Genomic DNA, 22,088 nt, shown 5'->3' with positions numbered 1-22,088 from the left:
TCTTTTGAAATATGAATGACTCTTGTAATGTAAATCCTCTCTTTAGTAAGGATTTTAATATGGCTGAGGTATAGCTACACTTTGGTTTAAAATAAAATCTCTTTTTTTCTCTTGACTATACAAGAAATAGGGTTTTTTTTTTTTTTTGAGAAGTACAGAATTGTACAAAGCAGAAAGTGGAGTAGCCCAACCCGACCCTAACCCCAGAGCTGATATCCTCTCAAAAGCTCTTTCTGCATATTCTCTTTCATTCATTAAACAAATTTTGTTGAGCATATATATCACTAGGCTTACAGTGATGGGTGAAAGCAGATATGGCTCCTCTCATTTACATTCTTGCAGAATTTACATTCTTGTGGGGTTGGATAGATAAATGCAAAAATTTAAGTATGTTAAGTGCTATAAAGTAGTGGTATGTGAAACTGTAAGAGTGTGTAATAAGAGGGGGCCGGCCCAGTGGCACAGTGGTTAAAGTTCACACGTTCCGCTTCGGCAGCCTGGGGTTCGCACTTTGGATCCCAGGTGCAGACTATGCACCGCTTGGCAAGCCATGCTGTGGCAGGTGTCCCACATATGAAGTAGAGGAAGATGGGCACGGATGTTAGCTCAGGGCCAGTCTTCCTTAGCAAAAAGAGGAGGATTGGCAGCGGATGTTAGCTCAGGGCTAATCTTCCTCAAAATAAAAAAGTATAATAAGGGAATTTCACCTAAGCAGGGTGGTCTTGGAAGCTTCCCTGGAGAGAGTATGCTTGAGCTGAAATAGAAGTAAGATGTGTGTGTGTGTGTATGTTTTGTAATGTGGTACATTCTTTTGTAATGTACGATCTCTTAATTTTCTAAGGTTTTCATTGTTGGCTGAGGTGCCAATGTATTTCTTTGAATTTCCGAAATACTGTTCTGTGTTATTGTTCAGTCAGTGGTTTCAGTTTTTCAGAATAATTTGAGGGAACCTCACACACACAGGAATTTCTAAATATTGTCCTGGTTTTCTTTCTAGATCTGAGGTCATTTCTCTAAGAAATGACGAAACATATCAATGAAAGGGTCATCTAATCAGGTCTGCATAAGCCAGAGGTAAACTATAAAAGGCTGAGGTAATAGCAGGTAATGTTCGTAGTTATTTTCACTTAGTTCTTATGTAAGAACTAGCACACATTCCTGTTTGCTCAATTATTGGCCTTCTTGCTTGCTATACAGAGTTTTTACTCTTAATGCTGTATCTCTGTTGGCTATCATGTGGAAATGAATCTAGAGGAAAAGTAAGTGATGTGTTAAACAGCGTTAAGCTCTTCATAGCACCTTCTGTGTTTTGCCCTTACTCTTTAAGATCTTTGAGATTACAGATAGTGTCTTTAAAGCCTCAGTTCCTAGCACAAGGTGTTTCTGGCTTATTAGGTACCCAATAAATCAAATATTTACTCTCATAGATTCAACTTTCACTTCTATTCCTGTGATCTTCCAAATCTGCATTTTCATTCCTTCTCTTCTTGAGCTTTAATTTCGCTTCATTTAATTTGCTTCCTTATACCCCTCCACCATCAGCTTCTTGCCTCATCTTGTCTATGACTTGAAATTCCCTTTTTAAAGTAAATGCTGTCTTTATTCTTTCTGCTTTTAAACCTTTACCGTTCTGGCTTGCACCTGTTTCTATTTTGGGTGGCCACCAAGTCCTTTTAATTGTTTGTTTGTAATGTCCCTCATATCTCTTCCTTTTTTATCTCTACTACCATCACTACCCTGATCTGTGTACCATGGCCCTAGTGTGTCTTCCTGTTATAGTTGGATTACTACCACGTTTTCCATCTACCCTCTCTGACCCCTGCCCCTTAAGTTTATTTGGTCATGTGCTGTTGCCATTTTTGTCTTCTTGAAATGCCTTTTTTAACATAACTTTCTGCTTAGATAGACCTCTACACTGCACATAGGATTACATCTAGCAGACTGACTCTTTAGCTTTGTCTTCAGTCTTTCCCTGTTTGGTATTCATTCTGTGGTAGTGCCTTTCCCTTTTGCTTCACAGACTGGCTAATTGTCTCCTCCCAGCCTCTCCTGTCTTTTTTGGCTTAATGATACTTGATTTTCCTTGTTCTTGTCTTTTATTACCAACTGGACAGTGGCTTATAGATTGTCTTGTTCCTGTTTGTATCTTGTGATAGTTGCTCCCAAAATTTGTGCTAATATGATCGGCACTTATCCATACCTCATCCTTAAGGCTTTTATTCACCTAGGTGTAGTGTGTGTGTGTGTTTGAAGGGGAATGGGGAGTCTGTCAGAGCTAGGTTTTTTGTATACTTGGCTAAGCCCTCCCCTTTTTTCTGTCACTAGCTATTTGCAGCGCAGTTAATGCCTTTTAAGCAGTCTTATTCACAAGACTATAATCTTTATACCTTATTCCTCCCCTGTTTTCCAGTCATATTGTGATAATTCCTCTTTGTTTCTATTTATGGTCCCCCTAAATAGATCTAAGTTTGAAAATGTTTGATCACTAGATTTCATTATATTCACTCAAACTGCAATATTGATTAGAATTGACTGACTCACTTTACACAGATTGTCCTGTGTATTTCCTAATGGAATTTTAGATTTTGGAGGAGTCTCTGGTTATTAAGCTAGAAATAGGAATTATCTGAAAAATATCTTGGGCACTGTTCAGTTTAGTTTGTGGTTTTTGTTTTATTAACTTCATGGTTAGCCTACTATGCATTATTCTAACAAGACTTGGCTTTTAAGGAAAAGGCTCAGTTTGACATTTAGCATTCTAGAAGGTTGGTTTATTATGGTCTCAGTAAGAACAAAGAAGAGAAAACAGAATTTGTCTTCTATCCCTGATTGTGCTCTTGAAATAAGGCTTTAATATTTATAAATAATAAATGTTTTGAAATAGCTTCTTATCTAGGCTTCTTGCAAAAGGAAATAGTTCCGTGATTTAAGTTCCTTGAAGTCTAATGATTTTTTAGTTTTCTTAGAAACAAATATGTCACCTTTAAAAAATAATAACAAATACATGTTATTCCCAATGGCGTACTTTAGGATAGTTTTAATGTGTTAGGTGGCCCAAGATAAGGATGGCAGAAGCACAAATAGATTCTGCTCAGAAGCCAAGTTTTCATGTAGGGCATTTTCTCCCCTGTCTGGGCTGTCAAATACATCTATACGTCTTCCCTTCTACTTAGAAGAGAAAGAGTTAAGCAAGCCCTGGAGCACATGAAAGTACTAAAGATACAAATTATGTACTCTTTGCTAATTGGATCCTTTTGGAGATAGAAGAAAAGTTCATTTTCATTAGGTAGGTTATACATCATTAGGTAGTAGCCAGGCTTCTCAAAAATCAGCACTGAGGAATGTGGAAGGAGCCATGAGGAATGGAGAAGGGGGGCAAGAAAGGAGAAGAGTCAAAGGAATGAGAACAAAAGGAAAGGAGAACAATAGATATGGTGGGAAGTGATGAGGAACATCAGAAAGGACTTTGGTAGAGGAGAACAGAATAAGTTGCCTTATTTTTTCTAAGATGTTCATTTTTTTCACTCCATAACATCTCTGAAATTGGGATGTGTCTTACAATTGATGGCATCCGAGTATTGGTTTTGGCAGGTGGCAGTTTTGATGTAATTGTCATTGCATGTACTCTGCCTTTGCTGTTTATGTTGCTGTCATTTCTTCCATTTATACCTTTGGGAAAGATCAAGCAAGCACCAGTATCAAAACTTGCAGGATGGGTGTCAGTGGCTTGAATGACAGTCCTGAAGTAGTATTGGAACACTCTTCAGACCTACAGTCTTGATGGTGGAAGGATGATATTGTGAAGAAAAATGTTAAGTGATGAGAAAGCATTGTGTGATAGTTTAATTTATAGCTTTTTCTTCCTTTGAAGTTCATAAAATAATGGTATCTCTTAAGTTGATGGCTTTGTATATTTGTTGAAATAAAGTAGCCCAGCTGTATATCTACAATCCTCAGCCTGATGCTAAAATTTTTTATGATTATTGCAACAATAGTAACTACAGTTCCCCTTTACTGATTATGCACTATGCCAGGCACTGAGTTAGTGTTTATCTCATTTAATTCTCAGAACTGATGTTCATTATACAAAATAGGAATAATGGAGATGTAGGTGTAAGTGTTAGATCCGGAATTTGAACCTAACTTGATTAGACTTCAAATCTGGTGTTTTTGTGTATTAAAATACATATTTTTACTATCCCTGTGTAGATGAGCCTTGTTGTATATTTCTAACCAGTTCTCTCGTTCTCCTACCTATGTTCCAACAAACTGAACTGTGGTATTTCCTTATCCTGGTAGATAAAAACTCTGATTTTGTGTCTTTCCTCACAATAGCTTTTATGCCTAAGATATAGGTACTTCATGCTCCTCGTTTCCCTCTACTCCCTTCCTCAAAGGACCATCCCCTGCATTTCTTTCAAGACCTTGTACACCTTTAGGGCATCTGCCATTCTCCACTGTGTATTGTAGATAGGTATGGGCACATCTTAGTTGTGTATTAATTTGTAATTCTTTAGAGTTAAGGTCTGGACCTGATTTATCTTGTAATCCTTTAGCATCTAGCTTAGTGGCTTGTGCTTTTTAGGTACACTCAGTGAATATGTGTTGTATAAATAAGACTGTAAGTCTGAGATTAAGTTTAGCACTGGTTATGTGTATTTGCATCCCAGTAGACCCCAAAAGCATTGTAGAAAGAGAGTACAGAGGACCAAATTTAATTGCCCAGATTTAATCTGTAACCTCTAACGACTACAGTTACTGAGTGCAGCCTTTTGGGGCTTTTCTCTATTACTAGGATAAGTTTAGAGGTAATAATAGAGAAGTATTATGGATGGTTATGTACACAGTCAGCTAATTGAATTGAGGATGGGTGTTCTCAATGTTTCTAAATTCATTTTATTTAGTGGAAGGCAAAAGGTGTAAAAAATTGAACTATTTAACAAGGTTCAAAATGAAGCCTTTTGGTTACTAGAAAACCTAATCATACTCTTATTTTCAAAGGTATTGCAAGTTCATGTTGCGTATGCTAATATATGCATATCGGAATAAGTATAGTATCTTACTTTATGTTTTGTATACATAATGAGAAATTCTTTCATAACCAAGGACTTATTTGAAGATAGTAAAGTAAATCTGTTGCTGTATCCCAGGTATTCTAATACTTTTATTTCAACTTATAGAACAAGGTGTTATTTTGAATATGATATAGTCTACAGAAAAGATTACAGAAAATTGATCTGTCATAATGGTACCATAAAACAGTTTTAATCCCAATAGAACAATTTCACTTAGAAACCTAAATGTTAAATATTAAGAAAGTGGATGAGTGAAATATGGTTGGGCCATGAAAAACATATATATATATATATATATATATATATATGGCAAATTCTCTTTGTGTTAAATGGAAAATGCCAAATACCAAGTAGTATCATGGTATACCCACAATCATGGCCGGACGATATATATGCAGGAAAAAAATATTATAAGGAAGTAAGTGTACCAAATGTTAATGAAGTGATTGTGGGTATGCATATTTTATAATTGGAAATTTTGTATTAGAAAAAAATGTTTTTTAAAAAGTAGTGCATTATCTCATCTTTTCTGAGATGGTTATGTTCTAGCAATAAATGTGGCAAAAATGCCCTAATGATAAATAAAAAGGCTTTGGAGTAAGGCTGCCATAATAAATGTAAATTTTTATACGAAGGTAGTAAACACTTAGATAGTTCTTTCATACCTACTGACTGACTTAGCTCAACTGAGAGAAGAGTGGGTTAAAGTAAAGAAGTTGATGAGATATGTTAAATGGTATAAAAAATCAGTTTGAAAATGAGCACATTGAACTGGATTATCCTTGGTCTCTGAAACTATGTGATCTTACTTTTTGAGAACATGTTGACGATTTGACTGTTGGAGAAGTCAGAAAGACATGAAGAACAATAGAGAAGATCTTTAAGAGAAGATTCCTTGGCAGGACGCTTTCTTTTTAGGAGGCAGTGTGTATAGTGGTTAGTGGTATGGATTCTGGAGCTGGGCTGCCACGGTTCAATTCTGGCTCTATTAGTTCTTATCTACGTAAATAAGCAAGTTAGATTTAATTTCCCTTTGCCTGTTTTCTCATCTGTAAAATGAGAATAAGGGAATTTACCTCATTTGGCCATTTTGAGATTTTAATGATTTTCGGTCTATAAATGTAAGGTCCTTAATAGTGCTTGCAATAGTGAATGTTCAATAAATGTTAGTGGTATTATTATTTTTATCATCGTCATCATCAAAGGAATATTACTATCTTTGCTTTAGCAATTGATTTTATAGAAAGAAAGCTGTTGAAATCCTTGAAATAGCTACATTCTTTTAAGAAAGTCCAGTGTCCCAAAGTCTACTTTTGTAAAGTAACTTTTCAGGATCATTCATGCACTTTTGTCCCTTCAGTGAGTAACAGTGCAGCCAGGTTCCATGCTTTCTATAGAGGATTTCTAGCACAGCACAGTAACAGAGGTTCATAACGATAACTAAGTCATCAAGAAAAGCTCATGCTCCATTTAGGTCTCTGTGAACTGATGATAATTGGTTCAGGAAAAAGCCCATTTAAAGTGAAACCACTTGAAATGCAGACCTTTAAATGAATAAAAGGTCTGATTGGGACTTTATCTTGAAAAATTAAAATTTTGGAAAAACATTAGGTTGTAATTGTAAACATGCATTAATTTTTATAATGAACAAAGAATGAATCAAGTAAGAATGGATAGGTTTAATTTTTCTCACAAAATAATTTAGTAGCATAATATGACATCCTTCATGTTTGACATTTCTGGTACTAACATTAAGAGAATTTTTTTTTTTTTTGCAAAAATATCCATTGGAAAATATATCTCAATTTTCCCAAGGACCTCTGTTAGTCCTTTGATAGTCAAGTTATTCTTTCTCCATGAATAGGCTTGCGTACTGATTTTACTATAAAAGCGGTGAATTCCCCAAGCTCAGTGTTCCTCACCAGTACAAACCTACTGCAGGAGCATTTACCATCCATCTGGGCCATATTGTATCGCTCCTGTGGATCTTGGAGGCAGAGGGAACCACAAATCTGATGCTTTTGCTGCTTGGTGTGCCATGAGTAATAAAAGTCCCTAGTCTCTGACCTAGGAGTCTCATGCCCTTTGTCAGCATCCAGGAAACAGTAACTGACTAACTTATTTGGCGTTAAGTGGATTCAGACTCCTAGTGACTCTTTGTACAGCAGAGTGAAACCCTCCCCAGTCTTTTTGAGCTGTGCTATTCATATGGTTTTCATGTTCAGTTTTTTCTGAAGTGTGTGGCCAGATTGTTCTTCCCAATCTGTCTTAGTCTGAAAGGTCTGCTGAAACCTGTCCACCATAGGTGACCCTACTGGTATTTGAAATACCAGTGGCATAGCTTTCAGTATCATAGCAACACACAGCTGCCACAGTGTGACAGCCAACAGACTGGTAGACTGGGTGGTGTAATTCCCTGACTGGGAAATGAACCCACCCCCCAAAGTGGTGAAAGCACCGAATTTTAACCACTGGACCAGCAGGGCTGGATTGTAGGGTAGTACAGTAAAATTAAATCCTAGATCCTATGTTATTTGCCATCATTTTAATAAACTTTGTGAAATCTTGCAGTTTCACTTGTGGTTTATAAGCCATTATGGTGAGGGAGATGCTAGTGAATGAGAACTGATTTTATAAGTTATCAGTTCACTAGTAAATCTTTAAGATTTTTTTATATTGAAGTATATCTTATAATAAAGTACATAAATCTTGTGTTTATAGCTCAATGAGCTTTTATATATGTGTACATCTATGTCATCACCCAAATCAAGATAGAGAAAATTTCTAGATCCCCAGAAGGCTCTCTCTTATCCCCACTTAGTAACATTCTTGCCTCTGATGCCATAGGTTAGTTTTGCCTGTTTTAGATTGTCATATAGATGTAAGGATATAATGTGTAAACTTTTGTATCTATCTACTTCAGTTTTATATCTGTGAGATTCATCCATATTTACATGCATTAGTTTGTTCCTTTTCATGGCTGTGAGGTATTCCATTGTAAGAATTTATTAATATCATTTATTTACCCACTCCATTGTTGATGAGTATTTGGGTTATTTCCAATTTGAGGCTATTGCAAATAAAGTTGCTATGAACATGTACTTGTCTTTTGGTGGACATAGTACTTGTTTCTGTTGGATAAATACCTGGGAATGGAATTGCTGGGTCATAGGGATCTGTAGTTTAGCATTAGTAGCTAATGTCAGACAATTTTCTAAAGTGACTGGGCTAATTTATATTCCTACTAGCAGTATATAAAGAGTTCCAGTTGTTCTGTATTGTCATGAACACTTACTCTTCTATTTCTTTAAGTCTAGCTATTCTGGTAGATAAGGAATGACATTTTCTTTTTAAAAAATTTATCTGGTAACTAGTGATGCTAATCCCATTTTACCATCTCATGGCCATTTTGATACCTTTTGTGGAGTGCCTGATCAGGTCTTTTGTTTATTCACTAGTGAATATTTATGATGAATTTTGCTCCCTTTTTTAGCTTTGTAAGTTGAGACTTAGATAATGAATATTTGGATTACTTGCATATACCACTTATGCAGTTTGGAAAGTTATAAAACATTTTTAGAAAAAATTCCGTTAAACATGTTTGAAATTTTTAAGCATTCTGTGTGTGAAGAGTTGAAGAGTAAGGTTTGTTCCAATCCTTTTCCCGGTGCTGGTTTTAAGAAAACACTAATTTTGAGTCTTAGGCTGTTGGAGTCTAACACCCATTATTCTTTCTGAAGCCAGTCTTACGAATGACATCCCCATTCACCAAAGTCATTGGCCTTTTCTTTGTTCACGTTCTCTTTCAACTCCTCCCTTGTGTTTAATCTTCTACAGTACCATCGTGTCTAGTTCTAAGCTCCTGGTTTTAACAATACTTTATCAGTGGCTCTTTCCCTTCTTTCCTACCAGCGAGTGTTCCCTAATATTCAGGTGTTTACTTGCTGCTCTTTTCTTTCAGTTAAAAACCTATTTTTTCTTATTGTTTCAGCTCTTTGTTGAAAATCTTAAATGTTTCTCATCTTTTCCTTGCCAAACCTGTATCTCCAGTCATGACCATTTTCCAATAGAGTTAACTATCTTCTCTGCTGACTGAGCCACTTTCTGAGTGTCCTTAGTCTGTAAATGGAATTATCATTATCTTAGTCATCTTAGTTTAAAATTTGAGATTATCTTTAATTTCAAGGTACAGTTGATAGAAAAATCAGCAAACATTCTTTAAATACTTCCTTAGTATGTGGTATGGTGCATGGAATAGTGTCAAGGTGCTGATGACTTTCCCCTGGAAGATCGTTGTACCTCATTTGGGAAGTTATGTTTTTATCAGTCTTATGTTATTAATTAGTTTTTATGATAAATCTTCAGTGACCCATAGCCTCTTTAGGGTGGTGAAGGAATTCTTCGCAGAAGGGCATGGATTTGAGTTCATCATTAAGGATGACTGAGATTTCTCTGGAAAGACACAGATGGCAGGGGTGCAGGGATTTGGGCTGGATGGGAAAGTGTGTGTAGTGGTACGGTGGTGAGTGTGTTAGACTGGGTCTAGATCCAGCCAGTCGTTTAAGTCTTGACTCTTCTTCCTTTGAATACTAATGATCATCATTCATGTTTGAGTAGCACTTTTCAGTTTATAAAACATCTCTTCTTTATGTATACGCACATTATTATTTCAACATTTCAACAACTTAGGAGCCATCAGCCTTATTTTACAGAAAAGTTAACAGGCTTAGTCATGGTCACATACCTAGTAAAGGACAGAATCTGATCCTATTCTGTTTTCATTATACTATTTCCCCCCCCCTTTTTTTTTTTAAGGTATGCTTTTTGGTGAGAAAAATTGGCCCTGAGCTAACATCTGTTGCGAGTCTTCCTCTGGCTGTTTTTTTCTCCCCAAAGCCCCAGTACGTAGTTGTCTGTCCTAGTTGTAGGTCTTTCTAGTTCTTCTGTGTGGGATGCCGCCTCAGCGTGGCTTGATGAGCAGTGCTAGGTCCGTGCCCAGCATCTGAACTGGCAAACCCTGGGCTGCCAAAGAAGAGTGCATGAACTTAACCACTTTGCCACTGGGCTGGCCCCATACTACTTTTTAAAATTAAAAATAGTGAATTTTTTGAGTTACGAAATATTTAAACACACAGAAAAGTAAAGAAAATAGCATATCTGATGATTTGCCAAATTTTCTTCAAATTTGTTTTTTGTTTTTGTGTTTTTTTTTACTATTCTCCCCAAAGCCCCCCGATATGTAGTTGTAGATTCTAGTTGTGAGTGCCTCTGGTTATGCTGTGTGGGACACCGCCTCAGCATGGCCTGATGAGTGGTGCCATATCCGCACTCGGGATCTGAACCAGCGAAACCCTGGGCGGCCAAAGAGGAGCACACGAACTTAACCACTCGGCCATGGGGCCGGCCCCTTCAAATCTAGTTTTAAAAGAAACACAGCTAAAGCTTTTTCCATTCTTTCTTCATCCTTCTTTCCTCTTTTGACCAGTGGCAACCAGTATTCAGTATCCTAAGGTTAGTATGTATCGTTTCCATGCATACTTTTAGTCTCTTACTGTATCTGTGCATATCCATAATTAACATTTTTTTGTTTTAAATTTTATACGGTTGCTCTTATAAAGGTGTGTATATTTTTGCAAATTTCTTTTTTTTACTCACCCACTCACTCACTACTTGCTCACTCATTTATTTAATAAATAGGCACTGTTGTAGGTCCAGAGGAATATGATGGTGGAAAGGAAGATGAGGCTACCTGCCTATTAACATTTCACTTGGGGAGATATATAGTAAATAAATAAAATTGATAATGTAATAGCAGGTTAGGATAAATGCCATGAAAGAAAATTGAGCAGCATCAGAAGATTAAAGAATGATGTGGGACTGGGATGTATGCTATTTTACATAAAGTGCTCGTGGATGTCTTTTTTCAGGAGCTGACTGAGCAGCTGCATTGATTGAGAGAGTAAGCCATGTTAAGATCTGTGAGGAGAGAATTCCAGGGGAGGGAACATCAAGTGCAAAGACCTTGAGGTAGAAATGACCTTGGAGCACTTGAGAAATGGAAAGAAGTCAAGTGTGGTTAGCTGCAAAGTCAGCTATGAGAATGGTGAGAAATGAGTTTGGAGGAGAAGCCAAGGGCCAGATCATGTATATCCTATAAAGTAATGTTAAGGAATTTGGATGTGGAGTGTAGTGGGAAGCCACTGGATGATTTTTGAGCAGAGAAATAACATGGTTTGGTGTATTTTTAAGATTGCTTTTATTCTGGAATTCTGTGTAGTAGAAAAGAATGTGGAAGCTCTTTCTATATTAATATAGAAAGATCTTGAAGATACATTGTTTATACATTTTTCTGTACCTTTTTTATTTTTAGTATACCACTATTTATGTAAAAAAAAAGATTATATATATATTTTTGTATTTGCGAAAAATTTCTCTGGAAGGACATAAAAGACAGATACAAAAGAGATTACCCGTGAGAAGGGGAACTGATGATGGAGAGAAAAATGAGAAGGAAACTGACCACTCTACACTTTTTATATCTCAAGAAAATATTTTTAAATCATGCAGAAAAGTGTACGCATCTTGAGTATACAGTCAGCCGAATTTTCACAAACTGATCTCTCCCATATAACCACTCAGAGTGAGAAGCAGAACTTAGTAGGATGGCAGAAACCCTCATGTTCCCTTCTAGTTAATACCCCCACCCTTCCTTTCACGGGCAGCCACCATCCTGACTTCTAAGAGCGTGCATTAGTTTGGCCTGCTTTTTGACTAGCACTCTTAGCTCCTTCTATTCACCATGATTTGTTTTAGATCATCTGCTATTTTTATTTTAGCATTATACAGTAATGCATTGGTAGATTCCCTTTGTTAAAAGATTAAAACAGTACTGAAGTGTATATAGAAAAATCATGCAGGACTACTTTCTATTGCATCTCTCCCACTTTGTGCCTCTCCTTAGAGCTAACTGCATTGAGTAATTTAGTACGTAGCCTTCTAGTCCTTGTTCTGTGTTTACATACACAAATAACTTTTCCTTTTTTTTCTCGTTAGTACTTAATATGGTTAGTACTTAATAGTAATAGAGAGTAGTTAACATTTATTAAACACTTTCTAGTGGTTAACTACTAATCTAGTAGCTGGTCGTCAGGTGTCTCTCCTTTTTGTTTCTCCCTTCCTCAACATATTTCTCCATTGCTCTTGCGTACTCTGTCTCACATGCGTGCACTACCCTCTCTAGCCTCCATTGTATTCCATTATTACTCAATAAGATCTCAGCCAGGCCTATCTCCTCTCTATCCTAGGAAATGTTCTTTTCTTGTCTGCCCACATATTTTTTTGTGTCTCTTTGCTTTTGAAATTTCTCTTCTCATCTCAGACAACCAAACCATGCCTTTACTTTCTAACTCAGATAACTTTTATCCTATGTCCTTGATGTAGCTGCAGCTGAGGTCAACTCTTCTTAACAGTTTAACACGCAACACTACACTTTGTGACCTGTTACTGAAAAATGTGCTTTTATTCTCCTGTTGTATTTCTTTAGTTTAATAAAGCCAATTTTGCTTACCTGGCAAAAATTATCCTATGTAGGATTGGGCATGTCTACCCATATGTGAGGAATATACCTTCACCTCCCTGTACCCTTACCCCCATGGTTCCAGCATAGCCATCTGACTAGCCACTACTGGCTGATCAGCATCCAGAACAATGTTTGGCGTTTGGTAGGCTCTCACTAACTATATGTTGAACAATGAATCAGTTGGCTCTTAAGATGAAACCTATTTGGTATGACTTTTTTAAGCACCTCATGGCTATTCCTAGTACATGGCATATAACAAGCAATCAGTAATTATTTGTTGAATTTAATTCAGTTTTATTTTACTTTGTGTTTAGGTTTTAACTGAGCAAGTATTCTTTTCTGGAAAAATACACTCCAATCCAGAATAGTCTTGATGCTAGAATTTGTCAAAGGCAGAGCTGCAGCATTATTTGGCAATTTTAGGCACAGGAAAGGAAGCATCTTTTGTTACTGACATCCTTTTTCCAAACATTACTCCTGGTATTTCACTAGCTGCTCATTGTAGTTGGTTGTGTAGTGACTGCAGAGGATTGTATCCACTCTTATCAGTGGAGTGCCAGTGCACATCACTTCCTCTTGTTACCATCTCCAAGAACTTCTTAATGGTGTAGAGTGGTGGTCTGCCTGGAGTGGGTTCACTAACTTAACATGCTTAAAATATCACAGAAGGCAGTAGGAATTATAAAATTATAAACTGTCCTTTTTTGAGTTAAACTTTGAATTTGCTCTCTTTAAATCTATTCAGCATTCTTAGTTTAAAAAATAGATACTTCCCATTTTTCTGGCACCTGTATGTGTTATGATTTATTTCAGAATTTGGTACATCTTATGACGACGTTTAATAAAATTTGCATCTAATAATGTGACTTGAATCGTACCAGGGCTTTTGCCCAAACTTTATAAATCTGTGAAATGTTTTAAAGAGAATAATGACCTTAAGGAAGAGCCAGACTTCTCTTAAGACTTTTGTTCGGCTCAGGATATATCGTGTTCAAAATTGACACAGCATGTAATGTGTGTTTCAGTGAATAAAAGTACTTCAGAATCAGTCCATAGAAGGCTGTTTGAGGGCTTGCTGGCCTGACCAAAAGAATTAAAAGTCTAGGGGCTGTTTTTTTGGATAATACATAGAAGGTAGAACAACCAGTTTTTGCTTTAGGTTATCATTTGGCATTGCCAGTGAATTATTTGTTCACGTTATGAAGACGGAAGTGAGTGGTCACAGGTCTTCAGAGAAATTTTGTTTTACTTTGCAATGCTTTTCTGCTTTTCTTTAAAAATAACATATTTGTCAATTATGTTAATTTAAATGTATGTTAATTACATTCATTTAAATTAGGGATCTTATCCTTTTCCCCCTTTCTCTTTCAGGACTTGAACCAATGAAAGAAGCTTATGGCACTTATGAAGATAAATGTCACTCCCTTTTTAATTGGAACTTCTGCTTAGGACCTGTGTGTATGTGACTCTTCACCTGTGATCTGTTCTTTCAGTAGCCACTGACTTTGAGTTGCAAGAAGGTCTCTGAAGATTTATATCAAATGACGTCAATGGCGAGCTTGTTTTCTTTTACTAGTCCAGCAGTAAAGCGATTGTTGGGCTGGAAGCAAGGTGATGAAGAGGAGAAATGGGCAGAAAAAGCAGTCGATGCTTTGGTGAAAAAGCTAAAAAAGAAAAAGGGTGCCATGGAGGAACTGGAGAAAGCCTTGAGCAGTCCAGGACAGCCGAGCAAATGTGTTACTATTCCCAGATCTTTAGATGGACGCCTGCAGGTTTCTCACAGAAAAGGCTTACCCCATGTTATATATTGTCGTGTTTGGCGCTGGCCTGATTTGCAGAGTCATCACGAGCTAAAGCCTTTGGATATTTGCGAATTTCCTTTTGGATCGAAGCAAAAAGAAGTTTGTATCAACCCATACCACTATAAGAGAGTAGAGAGTCCAGGTAGGTTTTATTCCTCTGAGAAGAATTAAAACAATTTCTCTTTTCGTGATTTGTATTTAACTGAATTTAGTAATTAAAAGGTTATATTAGCCTTTTGTTTCCTTCTTAAAGATTTTAATCTTGGAAGGAATACTGGATTTTGAATTTAGCTTTTTATGTGTAGGTGACATAGCTCCCAGGTGGCTTCATTGTTCACTGTAAGCAGTCAGTCATCTGTACAGTCTGCCATTCCTGTGGAGGAGCTGTCTCTATTGTATCTAAGGCGTCAGCTCCGTGAGTGTACTATATCCCACTCTTTTTTGTCTATTCAAGAACTTTGTTTTTACAATTATCACCCCTTTCCCTAGCATTGTATTTTCCCTCTGCTGGACTGTTTCTGACTGCATATAAGCATGTCATACTGCCTATCCTAAAATAAAAGTTAGAAAGAAATCCTGTCTTGACCTTATTCATACACTCCCACCCCAAATCTACTACACTGTTTCCTCTAGTTCTTTTATAGGAACCTCCATTTTTATTATCTCCAATTATTTTCCTACCATTCTTTCTTGACAGCCCTCTGGTTAGTCCTTCTTCTCTACCATTTGACTTGACTAGTGACTGCCTTTCTACAGAGAGAGGGGTCATTCTCAGTCCTCATCTTACTTGCCCTCTCAGCATCATTTGATATAGGTGCTCTCCTTCCCTCTCACTCAAACCTTTTTCTTTATTGGCTTCTGAAACACTACACTCCCCTGGTTTTCTTACCTCCCTGGCTCTTTTGCTTAGTCCCTTTGTTGGCTTATTTTCCTGTTTTCACGGGACTCAGCCCCTGGACCTTTTCTCCATCTATATTTTCCTCTATGTGTTCTTATGCTTTCACATGCTTTAAAACCATGTATAAGCTCATGCTCAGATTTTGAACTCCAGAGTCAACTTCTTTGAGTTTTAGGCTTCTGTATCCAGTTGCCTACATGACAGTTCCACTTGAAAGTCTAATAAACATATCAGATTTAATATGTCTAAATAGGACTTTTAATTTTTTTTCCCACTAAGTCATTTTTTCTCTAGTTTTCCCTATTGAAGTAAATGGCACCAGCATTCATGTAGTTGCTACCTAGAAGTCATCTTTTCTTTCTCTCTCTCAAGTCGTGTATTTGAGCTATGAGCAAATGCTGTTTGCTGTGCTTTCAAAATATATTTTGATAATATCACCTTTCACCATCTCTAACACCACTGCTCTAGTACAGACCATTATTGTCTTTCACCTTAAGTAGTCTCATTGGTCTCTGCCTCTTTTCTTCCCCCTAACCCATTCTGTTTTCTACCCAGCAGCCAGACTGATCTTTAAAAAATATATTTCAGATCATGTCAGTTTCAAGATACTTTAAAGGCTTTCTGTCACTCTTTGAACAGATTTCTGTAAGACCCTACATGACCTATCCTCAAATTTCCTGTTCTTGGACTTGCCATGTTCTTCCTGGATCTAGGCTTTTTTTCTTGCTGTTTCTTCTAGTTAGAATACTCTCCCCCCAGGATCTTTTTATGGCACATTTTTTCACTCCATTCAATCCTTGCTCAGATACCTCCATTATTACTTGACTATGTTAGATATTTATTTTGTTACTGACTCATGAGAGCAGGACCTTCTCTGTCTTATTCTGTACTACATCCCCAGTGCCTAGAATATTGCTATTACCTGGCACTTAGTAGGTAGTACTCAGTAAATATTTTTTTGTAATGAATGAATTGTATAAGCTGAGATACTAGCTGAGTGCATTACTTATCTATTGCTGCATAACAGATTACCACAAGCTAAGTGGCTTAGCACACATTTATTGTCTCACAGCTTCTGTGGGTCAGGAGTCCAGGCATGGCCTAATTGGATCCTTTGCAAGGCTATAATCAAGGTGTTGGTCAGGGCTTGGTCTCATCTGAGGCTCAACTGGGGGAAGATCTGCTTCCCAGCTCATGTGATTATTGACAGGATTCAGTTCCTTGCAAGCTTTTGGACTTTTGCTGGTTGTTGGCTGGAGGCTGCCTTTATTTGCTTGCCACATGGCCTTCTTCATAGGTAGCTCACATTCATTCATTCATGGCAGCTTACTTCTTCAAAGCCAGTAAGAAAGAGAGTGTCTTCTTGCTAGAAGGGCATTACGTCCTTATGGAATGTCATCATGTACATCCTGTCACCTTTGCTATATTCTGTTGGTTAGAAGCAAGTCACAAATAATACACTCAGAGAGAGAGGGGATTATGTAAGGGTGAATAGCCAGAGACTGAGTCATGGTGGCCACCTTAAAGTGTATCTGCTGTGCTGGATTTCACATGGAGATAATAAAAGCCCAGTACAGTAAAAAGTCTCTGAAAACAACATTGGATGTGGATACTAGCAGAAAGAACAGCAGTGATGGTGCCGTCAAGGGAAAGTTCAGTTTAAGGGGCTTTAGAGCTGCCAGCTGGTATTTGAAGTGATTCTCGATTTCTTACTGTGTTGTCCAAGGAGAGCTGTTGCCTGAAGGAATTCATGAGGAAAGGAAGATATGAGGATTTAATAGAGAAGTATAGTCAGAAAAACTCCCAAACTTGATATTTTCTAGGAATTGCTGGAAAGTCTAGGAATCTTAGGGTGTGACTGATAATCAGCCAGTACAAATGTCTTGGTTTTTGTAATCCATTTTTCTCACCTATGATTCATTCTATAGAAAAGACTGGGGCATAGCTCTGATATGCTTCAGCAAGTTAATCTAGCAGCTATGGTTGCTAGACACAGGATGGATCACTTTATAGTATTCGTATTAATAAAGTGGTAGTAATAGTAACAGGATAGTAATAGTAATGAACATTTTTTGAGCACTTATGAACTAGGCAGTTTTCTGACCTTATGAGGTTATTTCTTCAAAGGGTTAGAAAATGGGACTAACATTTTTCAAGCCTATAAGTTTACTAGTAAGTTTAGAAATAAGGAAGCCAAGACTTCAAAGGCAAGTAACTTATACAAAATCACATAGCTAAAATATAGTGCAGTCAGAAGTATTACAAAAAGATAAAAAAGATGGAAGATAGTTGGAGAGCGATAAGAGAAAAATAGAGGGGCAACCCAGATGGTCCAGTATTTAATAGGCAGTAGTGTCTCGTGGTTAAGACTGGGTTCTAGAATCAGACTTTCTGGATTTGAATCCTGATTTTGCCAGTACTACCATTGTGACCACAGGCAAGTTACTTAACCTTTCTGTGACTTAGTTTCCTCATCTGTAAAAATGCAAATAATAAATACCTACCTCACGGGTTTGTTATAAGGGTTAGATGAGTTAATGCATGAAAAATGCTTAGATTAAAATGTTAACTGGCTCAGAATAAGTTTCAAATTAAATATCATTCTAGTAAAACAGAGCATAGGGGAAAATGGCAGAGAGAAAATTATCAAAGAAATACTACTAGAACAATTTCCAGAACTGAAAATTGAGAGGCCTAGTGACTGAGTAACCGGAACAAAGGATATAAAAAGACCCACACGTGAAATTTTAGTATATTGTGGATAAAAAGAAGATTCTGGAAGCTCCCAGAGAGAAAAGACAAGAAACGTACAAAGGACTGGAACTGAGAATGTTGGATTTCTCAATGTGATTCTGGATCCTAGAAGAAAATGAAACAGTGTCCCCGAAATTTAGATAAAGTTATCTATTCTGGAATTTGCGTGCAGACAAACAAAATACAAGATAGTTTTATATAGGCGAGGACTCAGAATTTATCTTCCTTACATCCTTTCTTAGGAAGCTAATAGAGTATGAAGTCCAGGAAATGCGATCCAACAGGAGAGAAGAGAAGGGAAGCCTAAGGACTTCAGATTTGTAGGAGACTTAAGTAGCAATCAGTCTAGATCATAGCGAAAGGATGGAGGATCTAGGAGAAGAATGGAATCAATACATAGTTATTTGTGGCATCTGGAAGCTGGTATTGATAGGAATTTGACAGATCTGTTGGATTTCTGGAAATATTTGTGGTACATACTTAAGATTAAGCAAATGAAGGAACAAAGCAATAATTAATAAAAGCGCTTTCAAGAAAAAATATAATCATAGTAAATAGTTGGCTCAGCAGTGAATAATATTTTTATATATAATATAAACACTGGGTATTGATTTAACCAAAATTCTTTTTTTTGTTTGTTTGTTTTTTTTTTTTGGAGGAAGATTAGCCCTCAGCTAACTACTGCCAGTTCTCCTCTTTTTGCTGAGGAAGCCTGGCTCTGAGCTAACATCCGTGCCCATCTTCCTCTAGTTTATACGTGGGACGCCTACCACAGCATGGCTGCCAAGCAGTGCCATGTCCTCACCCAGGATCCGAACCAGCGAACCCCGGGCCGCCGAGAAGCGGAACGTGCAAACTTAACCACTGCGCCACCGGGCCGGCCCCTAACCAAAATTCTTTATGGAACTTTATTGTGGGGAAGAGGAATGAGAGTGGGATAGAATGATATAAGACAGCTACTTCATTTCCCATAACAGCAAGTCTAGAAATAACATCTTGACAAATCCACAATAGCAATATAAGTGTATTACTTAGCAATGCACAAAGTAAACGTTAAGAGAAATGGCTGAGAGTTTAAATTGTTGTCTCTGAGCAGTAGGGGCGAGGCTTAGAAATTGCTGTTTTTGTTATAATCTCTTATAGCATCTGTCTTTTTAAATTATCCATGTATAATTTTGGGTGAAAATAAAATAATTTCTAAAAAAAAGTTTATGGATAATAGTCAAGTAAGAAAGAAGTCAATGATTTTAGCTCTGCTTCTTAAAAAAAGAGTAAAGAAATCCTTGCTGGATTGAATTTCTAAGTAGTTATTTCAGTAAGTCTTTCGATTGCTAGCCAGCTAAACATAGAAATTCTTACTGTCTAATGCCCTACCCTCTGATGGCAGCTGGGAGTCCCGTCATTCTGTGAGGGGAACAGCAGTTGGTAATACACAGTAGAACGAAACAATCAGATGTTAACCACATAATTACAACACTAATTCAGTAAAATGAAAAGAGACCAAAAATCAGTACAAATATTGCCTTACAGAGCCTCTGATTCCTCAGGTACATCCCTGCTTCAGGGAGGCGAAGTATGACCTAGTTAACTTGAAAACAGATTGCTTTTGTTGCTGCTGAATGATGTCAAAGTAAGATTTTTTGGAAGTGAAATTACGTTAACAAATATGCGAAAATTGTTAAAGAGATGAATTGGTACAGTAGAGTTTAGAGAAATCAGGTTTGTTTCTATTTCTATAGGGAAAGGTAGTCCAATATTTGTATGTGATTGATCACTTGGGTCTTCAGAGAAAGTGAATGCTTGATTAAAGTTAATCTTTTAAAAAAATATCTCAATATGTGTAGACTTTGTTGTATATATTTTCATTATGGTCATGTTTAGAAAACTGATGTTGAATGGAAGGCTTCTATCTAGGAAATATTTTGCAGTAGGGAAACTGTTTTCAGTAGGGAAAGCTTTACTGAAGAACATAAAATGTGAGATCCCTCAAACTAAGAAAGATGAAATGTTCAAAATTGGAGACATGGAGGCATTCAGGAGGTCTGCGTAGCTGACCTCAGCTTCACTCTCTACTCTTACCTCCTAGGTGAGTGCTTAGGCCACCGCACTGTCTTTTCTTACCTCCTTCCTGGGGTCTCCCCATCTCTTCCTCTGCTCTCCCCACCCCTAGCATTCCCATGTGAAATTCTCCTGCTTCTTTAAGGTCCTATCAGTTGTTGTCTTTTCCACAGTATTTTGTTTGATTCCTTGCTAGCTGGAAGGGCTCATCTTTGTTAAATTCTCAATGCAATTAAATTCTCTGTATTATGATTGTTTTGAAATATGCTTTATCTCCTGTTGAACAGGAGTAGTATCTTTTCTGGATTTTCTGTCTTCCAGAGTACCCTGTACAGGCTAAGTACTTAGAGTTTTTGGTTTAGTTATTATGTAAATAATAGATTCAAGGTTCTACAAAGCAGACCTTCCTAAAAGTAAATTGTTTTAATAGATTCACAGTCTTACCCGAATCCTTTCTCTCTGCCCCTTAATGTGTATGGGATATTTGCGTTAGTCCTTGCTGACAGATGACTTTTGATTTTTGTGTTTCAGTCTTACCTCCGGTGTTAGTGCCTCGTCATAATGAATTCAATCCACAGCACAGCCTTCTGGTTCAGTTTAGAAACCTGAGCCACAATGAACCACACATGCCACAAAATGCAACGTTTCCAGATTCTTTCCACCAGCCCAACAACACTCCTTTCCCCTTATCTCCGAATAGCCCCTACCCCCCTTCCCCTGCTAGCAGCACGTATCCCAACTCCCCAGCAAGTTCTGGACCAGGAAGTCCATTTCAGCTCCCAGGTAAGGATTTGTTTTATGGATACAAAAAAATAATCCCTGAGAATCAGCAGTTACTCTTATACTGCTAGCCCTCTGGGTGAACTGTTGTATGCCAGGAGCCAGCTACTTTTGACTCTCTACTCTTTGGATATTGTTTGGTTTCCAGAAGGCTTTTGGTTTTTATTTTGCCAACTACCATATGTTTAAAAATGGATGTAGCTATATTTGACTTAAATATTTTCATATAATTTATAATACTAAGTACCATTTATTGAGTCCCTCTATATAACTGATATTGTGATGGAAGATATTGCATTAAAGTTAATCTTTCAGAACAACCATGTGAGATAGGTATTATTTCCGTTTTATAGATGGAAAAATAAATTGATATTAACTTCAAGAGTTTAAATACCTTGCCTAAGATTGCACAGCTAATAAGTGGGAGTTCAGACCCAGGTTTCTCTGACTCTAAAGTCTGTGCTTTTTTAACTTTAGCACATTGCTTGTCGAATCATTTTAGACTTTGGAATGTTAAGAATGAACCCCAGTTATCTTTAATTAGATGACTGGTGAACTAGTTTGCCTGGAGAAAGATTGTAAGTAGATTTTATAAATTTCCAAAGTTTTGTTAATGGCCTGTCATGTATGGACACATCACGTCACTCTTGTCAAGAAATATTTGAATGCCTGTTGCAGATGGAGTCTTACGTTAAGTGTATTCTTTATAGTTTCTCTCCTGCAGCAAAATTTCAATTGATACAGTTTTTTTTTTAATAGAAATTGAGAACCAGTTGTTTAACTTAGTATTAGGTGTTCAAAAACTAATTTTCATACTTTGTCGTAGATTCAGTGCTGATTGTAGCTCTGTCTCAAAATATGTCTTGTACAAACTAGACCTTGGAGTGAAAGAAATTATATTGAGTATTTATAGTTACTGAGACAAAGAAGTATAGTTGTAGCTTTTGCACAAAGGTTTTCAGCCATGAGTGTTGGAACTCAAAAGCTTTTCTAGTTAACATGCAGTTTTCTGAAAGAATTCACTAGCTTTTTAATAGGGCAGAACAGCTATTTTAGGATGTTGCAAAAGAATTAGACAACTGCTGTTAGTGTTGATGGCAAATTTTGAAGCAATGTAGTTTTATTTTCTAGTTTTAAGTAGC

At 37.0% G+C, this 22,088-nt stretch overlaps 1 protein-coding gene across 3 annotated transcripts in view; it reads left to right on the top strand.

The window, feature by feature from the left end:
* SMAD5 (SMAD family member 5) overlaps positions 1–22,088 on the top strand; it is a 46,530-nt gene that overhangs the window by 7,359 nt on the left and 17,083 nt on the right. For all 3 annotated transcript variants that reach the window (XM_023616889.2, XM_005599129.4, NM_001163888.1), the window contains 2 exons: positions 14,026–14,598; positions 20,698–20,949. In XM_023616889.2, the coding sequence (XP_023472657.1) occupies positions 14,196–14,598; positions 20,698–20,949 (655 nt within the window). In that variant the 5' untranslated portion in view covers positions 14,026–14,195. Of the gene's footprint in view, positions 1–14,025; positions 14,599–20,697; positions 20,950–22,088 lie in introns of those variants that run through there.

This window comes from Equus caballus, chromosome 14, assembly GCF_041296265.1.
Source record: "Equus caballus isolate H_3958 breed thoroughbred chromosome 14, TB-T2T, whole genome shotgun sequence".
Taxonomy (NCBI): Eukaryota; Metazoa; Chordata; class Mammalia; order Perissodactyla; family Equidae; genus Equus; species Equus caballus.
This window is presented reverse-complemented; position numbering and strand designations above follow the sequence as displayed.